Here is a 14,001-nt window from a genome sequence, read left to right on the forward strand (position 1 = left end):
TTTTGGCCTCTGCTTTGCCACAGTGAGAATCTGGTACTAGTTGCTAAATAAAATGAAGAATCAATCAGTCAGTGGTATTCTGGGGGTGCTTGTGTGTAGAGCACTGTACTAAGGGCTTGAAAGAGTAACAACACAGTTGATAAACATGTTCCCTGTCTTGTAGAAACTTTTAGTCTCACAAAGATATTCATTCATTCAATCGTATTAATTGAGCGCTTACTGTGTGCAGAGCACCGTACTAAGCGCTTGGAAAGTACAATTCAGCAACAGATAGAGACAGTCCCTACCCAACAACGGGCTCACAGTCTAGAAGGGGGAGACAGACAGCAAAACAAAACAAGTGGACAGGTGTCAATACCATTAGAACAGATAAATAGAATTACAGATATGGTGCCTGCCTTCGAGGAGCTGGAAGTTTACAGAGTACTAGTACCTTAAATTTTTTTAAATTAAAAAGCAGTTGATAATACCTTTAAAAAACTGTCCTTTAGAAGTTGCTGAAATAACTGTCTATTAACTGGGAAAGACATTAAGGGATGGAGTTTCTCTAATGCTTATCCTCCACTGCTGTTTACAACCTAAATCGTCTTTTACGTACCCAGCATTTAGTACAGTGCTTGGCACATAGTAATTGCTCAACAAGTGCCATAATAATAATAATAATAATGATCCCTGCAGTCCTAAGCTTTAATGGACTCTCTCAGAATAGCAGACAGGGACCATGATTACTAGAATGTTTCTGTGATCATCTATGCCATTCTACATTCAAAGATAGATGACAAAAGTTTTCACCATGAGGGAAATTATGACCTGATTGTTGAAATAGTATTCTAAATGCAAATGGGGTGAAAGAAGGAGTTATGTATAGAATGTGTGAACTGTATGCATAGACAGAAATGACAGCCCTAAGATTTGCATGAATGCAGGGCATAGATAATGAATAATCAAAGTTCTCAGTTAATCTTTGATGGTGCTATTACTATGTCTTTTTTTCTCAATTTAATTTTTATCCTTTTAACAAATAGCCAATTTCAAGGAATATGTCAGTAAAGATGAGACTCACTATGATACTTCAGTGGAGAATGTCAGGAGCTGTTTACATAAAGTCTATTTTCTTTTGTCAATTGTATAAGTACCGCATGCCAGTTTTGAAGCTTCATCGGTTATCCAGCTAAAAGAATCCTTTCAAAATCAGTCAAATCTATAAACCATACACACGTCTCTGATCCTTATTCACTCCGGTGTTACTAATATTTTGTCCTATAGGTCTGCTGTTCTGATTTTCATTCATCTTCTCATCGTCATGGCAAAGTCACCCAGCTCTGAATATCACTGACTCACCCACAGGATAGGATTAACCTAGAAACCCACATATTCAATCTGTCACTAAATCCTGACAGTACAACCTTCATAACATAACTAAAACCCACTCTTTCCTCTCCAAACTGCTACTCCAAACTGTTAATCCAAGCCCTGATCTTATCCTGCTTAGATTACTGTACCAGCCTCCTTGCTGACCTCCCTGCCTCCTGTCTCTCTCGACTCCGGTCCTTACTTCACTCTGCTGCCTGGATCATTTTTCTACAGAAATGTTCAGTCCATGTTTTGCCACTTCTCAAGAACCTCCGGCAGTTGCCCATCCACCTCCACATCGAACAGAAACTTCTTAACAACGACTTTAAAGCTCTCAATCACCTTACCCCCTCCTACCTTACCTTGCTGCTGTCGTACTACAACCCAGGCAGCACACTAAACTCCTGTATTGCCAACCTACTCACTGCACCTTGATTTTGTCTATCTTGCCTTTGACCTCTCGCCCATGTCCTGTCTGTGGCTTGGAACATCCCCCCTCTCCATATCTGACAAACGATTACTCTCCCTACCTTCAAAGCCTTATTGAAAGCACATCTCCTCCAAGGGGCCTTCCCTGATTGAGCCCTCATTTCCTCTTCTCCTACTCCCTTCTACGTCACCCTTGCACTTAAATTTGCTCCCTTTATTCAGCCCTCTCTCAGCCCTGCAGCACTTATGTACATATCTGTAATTTATTTATATTCCTGTCTGACTGTAAGCTCGTTGTCGGCTGGGAATGTGTCTACCAACACTGTCATATTGTACTCTCTCAAGTATTTAGTACAGTGCTCTGCACAGAGTAAGCGCTCAATAAATATTATGGATTGATAAGAAGAAATCAGGCAAAGGCCTGCTGAATGATAGGGTAATGTGCACTTTTCTGGTGGGCGGAAAGGAGAATGAAGTCTTGCCCTTGAGTTCTGCTCATGGGAAAGTCAGACGAACTTATTTTCCTGAATCCCCCACTTAGAAGAGCATTTTGGTTCTGGTAATCCCACCCGGAGTCCAGCTCTCATGGAAATTTGTGAATCCTTCCCCTATTAATCCCTCTTTCCCCCATTCCCTCTCCCTTCTGCATCACTCACACACTTGGATCTATACCCTTTTAGCATTTGATAATCACCCCATAGCCCTGATGTGCATCACCATAATTTATTCATGTTAATATCTGTCTGCCCCTCTAGACTGTAAACTCTTTGTGGGTAGGGAACTTGCCTGCCAACTCTGTTGTGTTGTATTCTCCCATGTGCTTAGTACAGTACTCTGCTGCACAAATTGTGTTCTATAAATGCCATGGATTGATGCCATGGGCTAGGAAGCAGCATGGGAGAGTGGGTAAAACACAGGCCTGAGAGTCAGAAGTCATGGGTTCTAATCCCAGCTCCGCCACTTGTCTGCTCTGTGACCTTGGGCAACTCACTTTGCTTCTGTCAGACTCAGTTACCTCATCTGTAAAATGAGGATTAAGACTTTGAGCCCTATGAGGGACGGGGACGGTGTCCAACTCAATTTGCTTTTGTCCACCTCAGCACTTAGTACAGTGCCTGGCACGTAGTAAGTGCTAAACAAATGCCATCATTATTATCATTATAATTAGCCCGAACCTAGTAATTAGTAACGATATTTTCTGAGGGCTGACATTGTGGGGTACAACAAGATCATCAGACCACACACGGCACCCATCCCACATGGAGCTCACGATCCAAGTTGTAGGAGAGAACAGGTTTCTTAGCCTCAGTTTCATTATGAGGGAATTGAGAAGCAGAGAGGTTAAGTGTCTTGTCCAAGGACACACGGCAGGTCAGTGGCAGAAATAGGACTGGATAGGATGATTTAATTCCATTTGTTCTGACAACTTTGACACCTGTCTACATGTTTTGTTGTCTCTGTCTCCCCCTTCTGAACTGTGAGCTCTTTGTTGGATAGGGACCGTCTCTAAATGTTGCCAACTTGTACTTCCCAAGCGCTTAGTACAGTGCACTGCACACAGTAAGCACTCAATAAATACGATTGAATGAATGAATGAATGAATGAAAGAATCATTTAGTCTCTTCTCTCTTTGTAAAAAATATCGGCTGGGATTAATAACCTAGAGGAGCTACTGCTTGGGATAGGAGTTTGGAAAATCAAATTTGCTCAGGGAAGGAATCGAGTCCTAGACCTAAAAAATGGATTATATTCAAATATGTAGGGCCTAGGATCCTTAGAAGTTACCATAGATTTTTATCCATTACTTTTCAGAATTCATAAAGGAGTCCCCGAAGATTGGAAAAGGGCAAAGTTGTGTGACAGTCTAAAAAAATGTGGTATTTGTTAAGTTCTTACTATGTGCCAGGCACTGGACTAAGCACTGGGGTCGATACAAGCAAATTGGGTTAAATAATGTCCTTATCATTCATTCATTCATTCAATTGTATTTATTGAGCACTTACTGTGTGCAGAGCACTGTACTAAGTGCTTGGGAAGTACAAGTTGGCAACATATAGAGACAGTCCCTACCCAACAGCGGGCTTACAGTCTAGAAGGGGGAGACAGACAACAAAACCAAACATATTAACAAAATAAAATAAATAGAATAGTAAATATGTACAACTAAAATAGAGTAATAAATCTGTACAAACCTGCATGGGGCTCACAGTCTTGATCTCTGTTTTACAGATGAGGTAACTGAAGCCCAGAGAAGTGAAGTGACATACCCAAGGTCACACAGCAGACAAATGGTGGAGCTTGGTTTTAGAATCAAACCAAACAATCAATTTGCAACTATCAGGAAGAAACACTAGCTCAATCAATAAATCATATTTATTGAACATTTACTGTTTGCAGAAGCACTGTGCCAAACACTTGGGAGAGTACAGTATAACAGAGTGGATGGACACATTCCCTGCCCACCAGGAGCTTACAGTCCAACGGTCTTTTTTAACTCACAGGGAGCTTCCACCACGGTTTTGTGAAGTTCATATCAATCAGTCAATCTGCCAGTCAGTGGTATTTATTGAATGCTTACTATGTGCTGAGGACTCCTCACTCTTGGCTTCAAGGCTGTCCATCGCCTCGCCCCCTCCTACCTCACCTCCCTTCTCTCCTTCTCCAGCCCAGCCCGCACCCTCCGCTGCTCTGCCGCTAAGCTCCTCACTGGGCCTCATTCTCGTCTGTCCCGCCGTCGACCCCCGGCCCACGTCCTCCCCCTGACTTGGAATGCCCTTCCTCCGCTCATCCGCCAAGCTAGCTCTCTTCCTCCCTCCAAAGCCCTACTGAGAGCTCACCTCCTCCAGGAGGCCTTCCCAGACTGAGCCCCCTCCTTCCTCTCCCTCTCCCCATCCCCCCGGCCCTACCTCCTTCCCTTCCCCACAACACCTGTATATATGTTTGTACAATCAATCAATCAATCGTATTTATTGAGCGCTTACTGTGTGCAGGGCACTGTACTAAGCACTTGGGAAGTACAAGTTAGCAACATATAGAGACAGTCCCTACCCAACAGTGGGCTCACAGTCTAAAAGGGGGAGACAGAGAACAAAACCAAACATACTAACAAAATAAAATAAATAGAAAAGATATGTACAAGTAAAATAAATAAATAAATAGAATAAAAAATATGTACAAACATATATACATATATACAGCTGCTGTGGGGAAGGGAAGGAGGTAGGATGGGGGGATGGAGGGGGGGACGAGGGGGAGAGATTTATTACTCTATTACTCTATTTTACTTGTACATATTTACTATTTATTTTGTCAATGATGTGCCTCTAGCTTTACTTCTATTTATTCTGATGACTTGACACCTGACCACATGTTTTGTTTTGTTTTGTTGTCTGTCTCCCCCTTCTAGACTGTGAGCCCGTTGTTTGATAGGGACCATCTTTATATGCTGCCAACTTGTACTTCCCAAGTGCTTAGTCCACTGCTCGGCACACAATAAGTGCTCAATAAATACGATTGAATGAATGAATGAATGACCATACCAGACACTTGGGAGAGAATAGTTCAGTAGAATTCATAGACACGTTCACTGACTCAGTAAATACAATTGATTGATTTGGAGAGTATAAAATGAGTTGGTAGACACATCCCCTGCCCACAACGAGCTTACAAATAACAGCAGCCTAGTTGCTTTCACACAGATGAGAAAGGGGTCTTAGAGATGAGAACACATCACTTGATCTGTTATAGAGTTTGCAGCATTAAAGAAAGGGTCCTATGAAGACCACCTCTTTCATCAACATGTGAACCCCTATCCTTCACATAGGTATTTGATGAAGTTGCCACTTGTGCTTAGAGCTTAAAAGATGGGAGAGCGCCCAGATTTAATAGTGCACTGATTGAGATGAGCCAACAGGGAAGTGATGAATGGCACAAATGCCTGCATAAACCCTTCCTCAACATCTGGAACTTTGAGAAACTGCCACATGCCATCATTACTACCATTCTCAAGAATAAAGGCCAAATCCGTATTCTGGAAACTCTCATGGAAATTAATTGCTTTCTGTTGTGTTTTTTTGTAAATGGTATTTAAGTGCGTACTCTGTGTCAGGCACTGTGCTAAACGCTGGGGTAGATACAAAATAATCAGGTTGGACACAGTCCGTGTCCCACATGGGGGCTTATAGTCTTCATTGCCATTTTACAGATGAGGTAACTGAGGCTCAGTGAAGTTAAATGATTTTCCCAGGGTCAGACAACAGACAAATTGCAGAGCCAGGGTTAGAATCTGAGTCCTCCAAATCCCAGAACTGGGCTCTTTTCACTAGACCTTGCTGCTTCTCTGTTACTTGTACGAACCAAGCCAGGGTCTTTCTGGACTTGTTACTAAAAACATTGCTTACCAGATTCTTTCAGCTTCTTAATGTGGCTTCAGACCACATTGGGTCTCAGTGGGTACAATCTCTGCAGTTGTTCAGATGCTAAAGAAGAGCAGAGAATAGCAGTAAACATCAAACATCGCCCGGGAGAAACACCTGCCCGAGGACACTGAGATCTCTCTGCTGAGATGAGGATGGTAAACCCCCCCTAACTGTGGGGGTCCCTCAAGGTTCAGTTCTGGGTCCCCTTCTATTCTCCATCTATACCCACTCCCTTGCAGAACTCATTTGTTCCTGTGGCTTTAGCTACCACCTCTACGTGGTTAGTATCTCTCTGGCTGCTCATTCTCAGTCTCCTTCACGGGCTCCTCCTCCCCCTCCCATCCCCTTACTGTAGGGGTTCCTCAAGGATCAGTTCGTGGCCCCCATCTGTTCTCCATCTATACTCACTCCCTTGGTGAATTCATTCGCTCCCACGGCTTCAACTATCATCTCTACGCTGATGACACCCAAATCTACATCTCTCTCCTTCTAGGCTCATATCTCCTCCTGCCTTCAGGACATCTCCATCTGGATGTCTGCCCACCACCTAAAACTCAACATGTCCAAGACTGAACTCCTTACCTTCCCTCCCAAACCCTGCCCTCTCCCTGACTTTCCCGTCACTGTAGACAGCACTACCATCCTTCCCATCTCAGAAGCCTGCAACCTTGGTGACATCCTTGGCTCCGCTCTCTCGTTCACCCCACATATCCAATCCATTACCAAAAACTGCCAGGCTCACCTCCACAACATCACCAAGATCCGCCCTTTCCTCTCCATCCAAACCTCTACCTTGCTGGTTCAATCTCTCACCCTTCCCTGACCAGATTACTGCATCAGCCTCCTTTCTGATCTCCCTCCTTCTGTCTCTCCACCCTTCAGTCTGTACTTCACTCTGCTGCCCGGATTACCACTGTACAGAAATGCTCTGGGCATTTCACTCCCCTCCTCAAAAATCTCCAGTGGTTGCCTATCAACCTTCAAATGAAGCGAAAACTCCTCACTCTCTGCTTCTAAGCTCTCCATCACCTCGCCCCCCCCTACCTCACCTCCCTTCTTTCCTTCTCCAGCCCAGCCCGCACACTTCTCTCCTCTGCCGCTCACCCCTTCACTGTGCCTTGTTCTCACCTGTCCCGCCATTGACCCCTGGCCCACATCCTACCTCTGGCCTGGAATGCCCTCCCTCCAAACATCCACCAAACTAGCTCCCTTCCTCCCTTCAAAGCCCCACTGAGCACTCACGTCCTCCAGTAGGCCTTCGCAGACTGAGCTCCCCCTTTTTCCTCTCCACCTCCTCCCCTCCCCATCACCCCCCTCCCTCCCTCTGCCCTCCCCCCTTCCCCTCCCCAGAGCACTTGTGTATATTTGTACATCCATTTTATTAATGATGTGTATATAGCTATCATTCTATTTATTCTGTTGGTATTGACACCTGTCTACTTGTTTTGTTTTGTTGTCTGTCTCCCCCTCTAGACTGTGAGTTCACTATGGGCAGGGAATGTGTCTGTAGTTATAGTGTACTCTCCCAAGCACTTAGTACAGTGCTTTGCACACAGTAAGTGCTCAATCAATACTATCGAATGAGTGAATGAATGGAACACCCTTCCTCCTCATATCTGACAGACAATTACTCTCCCCACCTTCAAAGCCTTATTGAAGACACATCTCCTACAAGAGGCCTTCCCTAAGGCCTCATTTCCTCTTTTCCCCCTCCTGTGTCGCCCTGACATGCTCCCTTTATTCAGCACTCCCAGCACGTATGTACACATCCGTAATTTATTTATACTATTGTCTGCCTCACTATTGTCTGCCTCCCCATCTAGACTGTAAGGTCTCTGTGTTGCATGCTCCCTAGAGCTTAGTACAGTGCCCTGAGCAAATAGGTGCTCAATAAATCCGATGGATTGATTGATTCTACATAAATAAAGTGGGCCCAAGAGCCTCAATTTTTCTGTATCTTTGATTGTAAGCATAGAACTTGGCGCATAGCAAGTGACACCTAGAGAAGCAGTGTGGCCTAATGGATAATGCACCCCAGTGCTTGGAACGGTATTTGACACCTAGCAAGCACTTAACGAATACCATCAAAAATGCTTAATAAGCACCATGAAAATAATAACAGCAATGTCTATATCCCAGAGGGCCTTCATATCTATCATCTCACTGAGTCAGTTGAGGGAGGGAGAGAGAGACATCACCAGTAGGCTAAAGACCTAGTTCTTCATAGCCTCCTGCTTCCCGAGGGCATACATTGCAGCTCTTTCCTTTGGTCCCACAAAAATGGTACAAGAACCAAGTCAGAGTGGTGAGCTATCAGGAGATTCCCCCCCGATTTGAAAGAAGACGAACTACCCCATTCGGTTGGTGGATACAATTCTATTTTAATCAGGAAAGGGTTTTGGGGTCCTGGACCCTGGCCTGTTTTCCTCATGGAAATCATATCCAAGTGGTTAGTAGGGTGCATCAAACCCTGCGGGTGCTCAGTAAATACCATTATTACTACTTTTGTGTGTTGGAATATTGTGTGCTTCCAGGCTGCGGGGAAAGATTCATCCAGTCCATGACTCAACATATTTCTTCACAGAGGCTCCCTTTGGAAAGAGAAGGATGTTTAAGCCGAGCAGTCACATTTCCTCTTAGCTTAAGGTTCGTTCGTGATTGTTCAGTGCTGACTCTGTCAATCATTATCCAATCCATGCTATCGCTCTGAAGGTGGGGTTTCCTTCTCTTTTTTCAAAAAGAAAAGTCGAGGAAGTGCTTTAGTATTTATAGAATTGCCACTGGAGGTTAGAGAACCCATTCTTAAGTATAGAAGTATTTTCTTTAATCCATGCCCATAAAAGGTGTGCCCTTTTTTTTTTCTTCCCTTTCCCCCTCTTCATATAGCACTGACTGCTGTTCGCCAGAGGTTCCTCGCACACCTCGCTTGCTCCGGCTGGGCAGGTGAATTTGCCCTCAGAGAGAATGAATGCTTTCTTCTCTGCAGCGGGCTTGCTTTCCTTGGGTGCAACTGCAGTGTTTGGAGGAATAGTGCTGTATAAACTGGAGAAGAACCATGGCAAGATAGGGAATAAGGCTATTTACAGTATAGCTCTCCTTTTCTTGGGTGAAGTGTACTGCTTTTCCAGCCTGTCATATTTTTGGGGCTTCAGTTTGTTCTCTCTGGCATGCATCATCTCCCACATCTATTTATCTGGTCAAGAAATGTTACCCGTGGATCAAAAAGCAGTACTAATCACAGGTAAGAAGCAATGTATGAAATCTTGGCTCAGGACAAATTAGCAACTTACTTTTCCTAACTTTGAAATGTGTGTTTGTTTTTCCTCCATGAGGACTGAGACTTGCAATTAAGTCAACTCAAACACTTACCAGAGTCGTTTGAAATATTTTTCACTGCTCTGTGCTCTTTGGTCATTTTTGGTCCATTCATTGGGGGAGATTCACATCCATTTCCATTTTGAAATACTAGGTGTTTGTGGTGAGGTTTCTATCAAAAAGAGGCAGAAGGAAGTATTGTCTCTTTTTTTAAGTAGTAGTGACTACCAAGTCTTTTTAACACTCCCTGTGACTTAATGGGATTTCATTTTCCAGATGTGCTGGAAAGTTTATATGGTAATACTAGGTTCTTTTAAGTACGATTTCTTTCTTTCTGTGGCTTATAAATATTGAAAACATTCCTCTCCGCTGAAAGTGCTGGTGTCTTTCTCTCTTTCGAAGAAACTCTTTTTCTTTCTGAGATTTTTCCTCTTTTATTTCATGACAACTTTTTTCCGCTTGCTTAATAAGGTCATTCTGGGATTGCCTCACACCGCTTGTGTACAGAGCCCTGCTTTTCTTTCCTTTTGTGTTTTTTTAGCTGCAATTCTAAGGCTATATTAAATTACTTTGAGTTGTAAAACTGGTTTGTTTGGTTGCGAGTTTGAGCATGGATAGTAATTTAATTAAGATCACCAAGTGTTATCCTAGGTAAGCAAAGATGAGAGACGTAACAATATCAGCATGAGATTCATTTCTGTTCCCTTCTTTTGGACAGTCTGACTGCTGTATCCGGGGAATATTAACCTGAAGGAGAGAAGCAATGAGTGGGAAGGCAATGCTCATTGAAAATGATAAATGGTTAGAGAAATTTGCTCTAAACTGGTTTAACCTAGTGAGAATCTTGATTCAACCAGCTAATGAAAGTCTCACATCTCCAGTTGATTCTGGAAAAGCATAGTTCCTTTCATTATGCATTAAATGATTGATATATATATATTATTTGTATATACATGCATATATACACACATATAGTATTGTATATACTATATATAAATATATATATACTTCATGGTTTTTCAGAACGGCAAAAAGTCTTCTCTGGTTAATACTGTGGATACTTTGGACAGAACAGGGTCAAAAGTCTCTGAGTTTGCTGTATTGTGTTCAGTGAAAGCCCATCTTGGGCTTCGGATCTTGGGAAAGGGAAGTCAAACCTCAGAAGACAGATGTTTTGGATAATTTATGATTTCCATTTTGCAACAATTCAGAGAACCCCAAAGGTGCCTGCAACTTTTCAAGTGTGTGACAAAGACTTAAAATTAGGTTTACTTTAAAGCCATTAAGATGAAGGAGGCACAAAGTGATTCAGAATTTATGCTCTGCATACCCCCAGATTCAGCAGCATTCATGAGCCTAATAAATAAGAACTGAGGCAGAATAAGGACTGTTTTGGAGAGAGGGGAATTTAGCTTAAAACAGAATTATTTACCTCATAAAGAGGCACACTGAGGGCTTGCAATTTCCTTCAATACTTGCTTAACATTCATTCATTCATTCAATCACATTTATTGAGCGCTTACTGTGTGCAGAGCACTGTACTAAGCGCTTGGGAAGTACAAGTTCACAACAGATAGAGATCAATCAAGGAATGGTATTTATTAAGCCCTTACTGTAGGCAGAGCACTGAACTAAACACTTGGGAAAGTACCATCCACCTGAGTTGGTAGACATATCCCCTCCTCATCTGAATGTCTTATAGTTTTGGCTTCTTTTTACAGATTTAGAAAGTAGTAGTAGTAGTAGAAATATTAAGTACTTACTGTGTGCAAAGTATGTATATATGTTTGTACATATTTATTACTCTATTTATTTATTTTACTTGTACATGTCTATTCTATTTATTTTATTTTGTTAATATGTTTGGTTTTGTTCCTGTCTCCCCCTTCTAGACTGTGAGCCCACTGTTGGGTAGGGACTGTCTCTATATGTTGCCAACTTGTACTTCCCAAGTGCTTAGTACAGTGCTTTGCACACAGTAAGTGCTCAATAAATACGATTGATTGATCGATTGATATTAAGCATTGGAAAAGAAGTACCTGAGTGGGACATAGACACTACCCCTGTTCCTCAAGGGGCTCACCTTCTAAGAATAAAGTGAGGAGGAGGTTAGTGATGGAAATGAAAAGAAAGGTGAACAAAAATGTAAAGTGGTTCAGTGGAAAGGGCACGGGCTGTGGAATCAGATGTCATGGGTTCAAATCCTGGCTCCTCCAATCGTCAGCAGGGTGACTTTGGGCAAGTCACTTAACTTCTCTGTGCCTCAGTTACCTCATCTGTAAAATGGAGATGAAGACTGTGAGCCCCCCGTGGGACAGCCTGATCACCCTGTAACCTCCCCAGCGCTTAGAACAGTGCTTTGCACATAGTAAGTGCTTAATAAATGTCATTATTATAATAATAATAATTATTATTAAAGGACAAGGATAATGCTAAACATGAAAGCCACAGCAGACTCCTCATGGTGCAGACTACCACAACTGTGGCTCTGACAGTATTCTTTTCACCAATTTGGAAGTTGAGGCTATCTCACCTTTTAAACAGAGGCTTTTCGAGGGTTCGGGGCAGTGGCCAGTGGGCATTCTGTGCCATGAGGGATGGGGCAGTGTCCCTCCCACATGATTGGACCCTGGAAATCGGGTGTAAAGGAGGGCAGTGGATGGCTTACGAGGCTGCCTCTGTTTGATTCCTCCCCGACCTGGAGTGGAGCCAGAGCTGGTGAGAGTCTTGGTGACTTTCTAGACTGTGAGCCTGCTGTTGGGTAGGGACCATCTCTATCTGTTGCCAACTTGTACATCCCAAGCACTTAGTACAGTGCTCTGCACACAGTAAGCACTCAATAAATACGATTGAATGAATGAATGAATGACTTGGAAGTGGGGCAGTCTCTTTCCCACAGGGCTGGACACCGGAGAGCATCTGTAAGGGAAGCAGAGGATTGCTCAAGCTACTACCTCTGCAGAGGCTCTCCCTAATAAAGGTTTCTAGGTGACATATTCATTTCTCCTTCCTTCCTTCCTTCCTTCAGCAGAACTTAATAATAATAATAATAATAATAATGATAATGAAGGCATTTGTTAAGCACTTATTAGGTGTCAGGCACTGTTCTAAGCACTGGAGGGGATACAAGGTAATCAGTTTGTCCCACGTGGGGCTCACAGTCTTAATCCACATTTTCCAGATGAGGTAACTGAGGTGTAGAGAAGTAAAATGACTTGCCCAAAATCACACAGCTGACAAGTGGCAGAGCCAGGATTAGAACCCATGACCTCTGACTCCCAAGCCTGTGCTTTTTCCACTGAGTCACGCTGCTTCTTTACTACTACTACTACTACTACTACTACTACTACTACTACTACTACTACTACTACTACTACTACTATTAATTGTGGTATTTGTTAAGCACTTACTATGTACTGGGGTATATACAAGCAAATCAGGGTGGACATAGTCTCTGTCCCACGTGGGGCTCACAGTCTTCATTCATTAATTCATACAATTTGATTTATTGAGTGCTTACTGTGTGCAAAGCACTGTACTTAGCATGCTGGAGAGTACATTACAACAACAAACAGTCACATTCCCTGCCCAGAATGAGCTTACTAGAGGTGGGGGAAACAGACATCAATACACATAAATAAAATAAAATTACAGATACATTCATTCATTCATTCATTCAAGTGTATTTATCGAGAGCTTACTGTGTGCAGAGCACTGTACTAAGTGCTTGGGAAGTACAAATCGGCAACATATAGAGACGGTCCCTACCCAACAATGGGCTCAGAGTCTAGAAGGGGGGAGACAAACAACAAAACAGAACATGTAGACAGGTGTCAATACCATCAGAATAAATAGAATGATAGCTATATATACATCATTACTAAAATAAATAGAGTAATAAATATGTACAAATATACAAAAGTGCTGTGGGGAGGGGAAGGGGGTAGGGAAGAGGGAAGGCAGAAGAAAAAGGGGGGACTCAGTCTGGGAAGGCCTCCTGGAGGAGGTGAGCTCTCAGAGGGGCTTTGAAGGGAGGAAGAGAGCTAGTTTGGCAGATGTGTGGAGGGAGGGCATTCCAGGCTGGGGGTAGGACGTGGGCCAGGGGTTAGTGGTGAGATAGGCAAGATTGAGGCACAGTGAGAAGACTAGCACTAGAGAAGCCAGGTTTGTGGGCTGGGTTGTAGAACGAGAGAAGCGAGGTGGTAGGAGGGATAAGGTGGTGGAGTGCTTTAAAGCCAATGGTGAGGAGTTTTTGTTTGATGCGGAGGTGGTTGGGCAATTTTTTGAGGAGCAGAGTGGAATGTCCTGAACATTTTTGTAAAAAAATGATCCGGGCAGCAGAGTGAAGCATGGACTGGAGTGGGGAGAGACAGGAGACAGGGAGGTCAGCAAGGAGGCTGATGTAGTAATCCAGGAGGGATAGGATGAGTGATTGTATTAACATGGGAGCAGTTTGGATGGAGAGGAAAGGGCAGATTTTAGTGAT

General features: G+C 43.2%; 1 protein-coding gene across 1 annotated transcript in view; it reads left to right on the top strand.

The window, feature by feature from the left end:
• Nucleotides 1-8,975: 8,975 nt before the first annotated feature.
• HSD17B2 (hydroxysteroid 17-beta dehydrogenase 2) overlaps nt 8,976-14,001 on the top strand; it is a 30,179-nt gene continuing 25,153 nt past the window's right edge. The window contains exon 1 of the mRNA XM_038753800.1: nt 8,976-9,441. Coding sequence (XP_038609728.1) covers nt 9,165-9,441 — 277 coding nt within the window. The 5' untranslated portion in view covers nt 8,976-9,164. The remainder of the gene's footprint in view (nt 9,442-14,001) is intronic.

This window comes from Tachyglossus aculeatus, chromosome 11 (genome assembly GCF_015852505.1).
Source record: "Tachyglossus aculeatus isolate mTacAcu1 chromosome 11, mTacAcu1.pri, whole genome shotgun sequence".
In the NCBI taxonomy this organism is placed as follows: domain Eukaryota; kingdom Metazoa; phylum Chordata; class Mammalia; order Monotremata; family Tachyglossidae; genus Tachyglossus; species Tachyglossus aculeatus.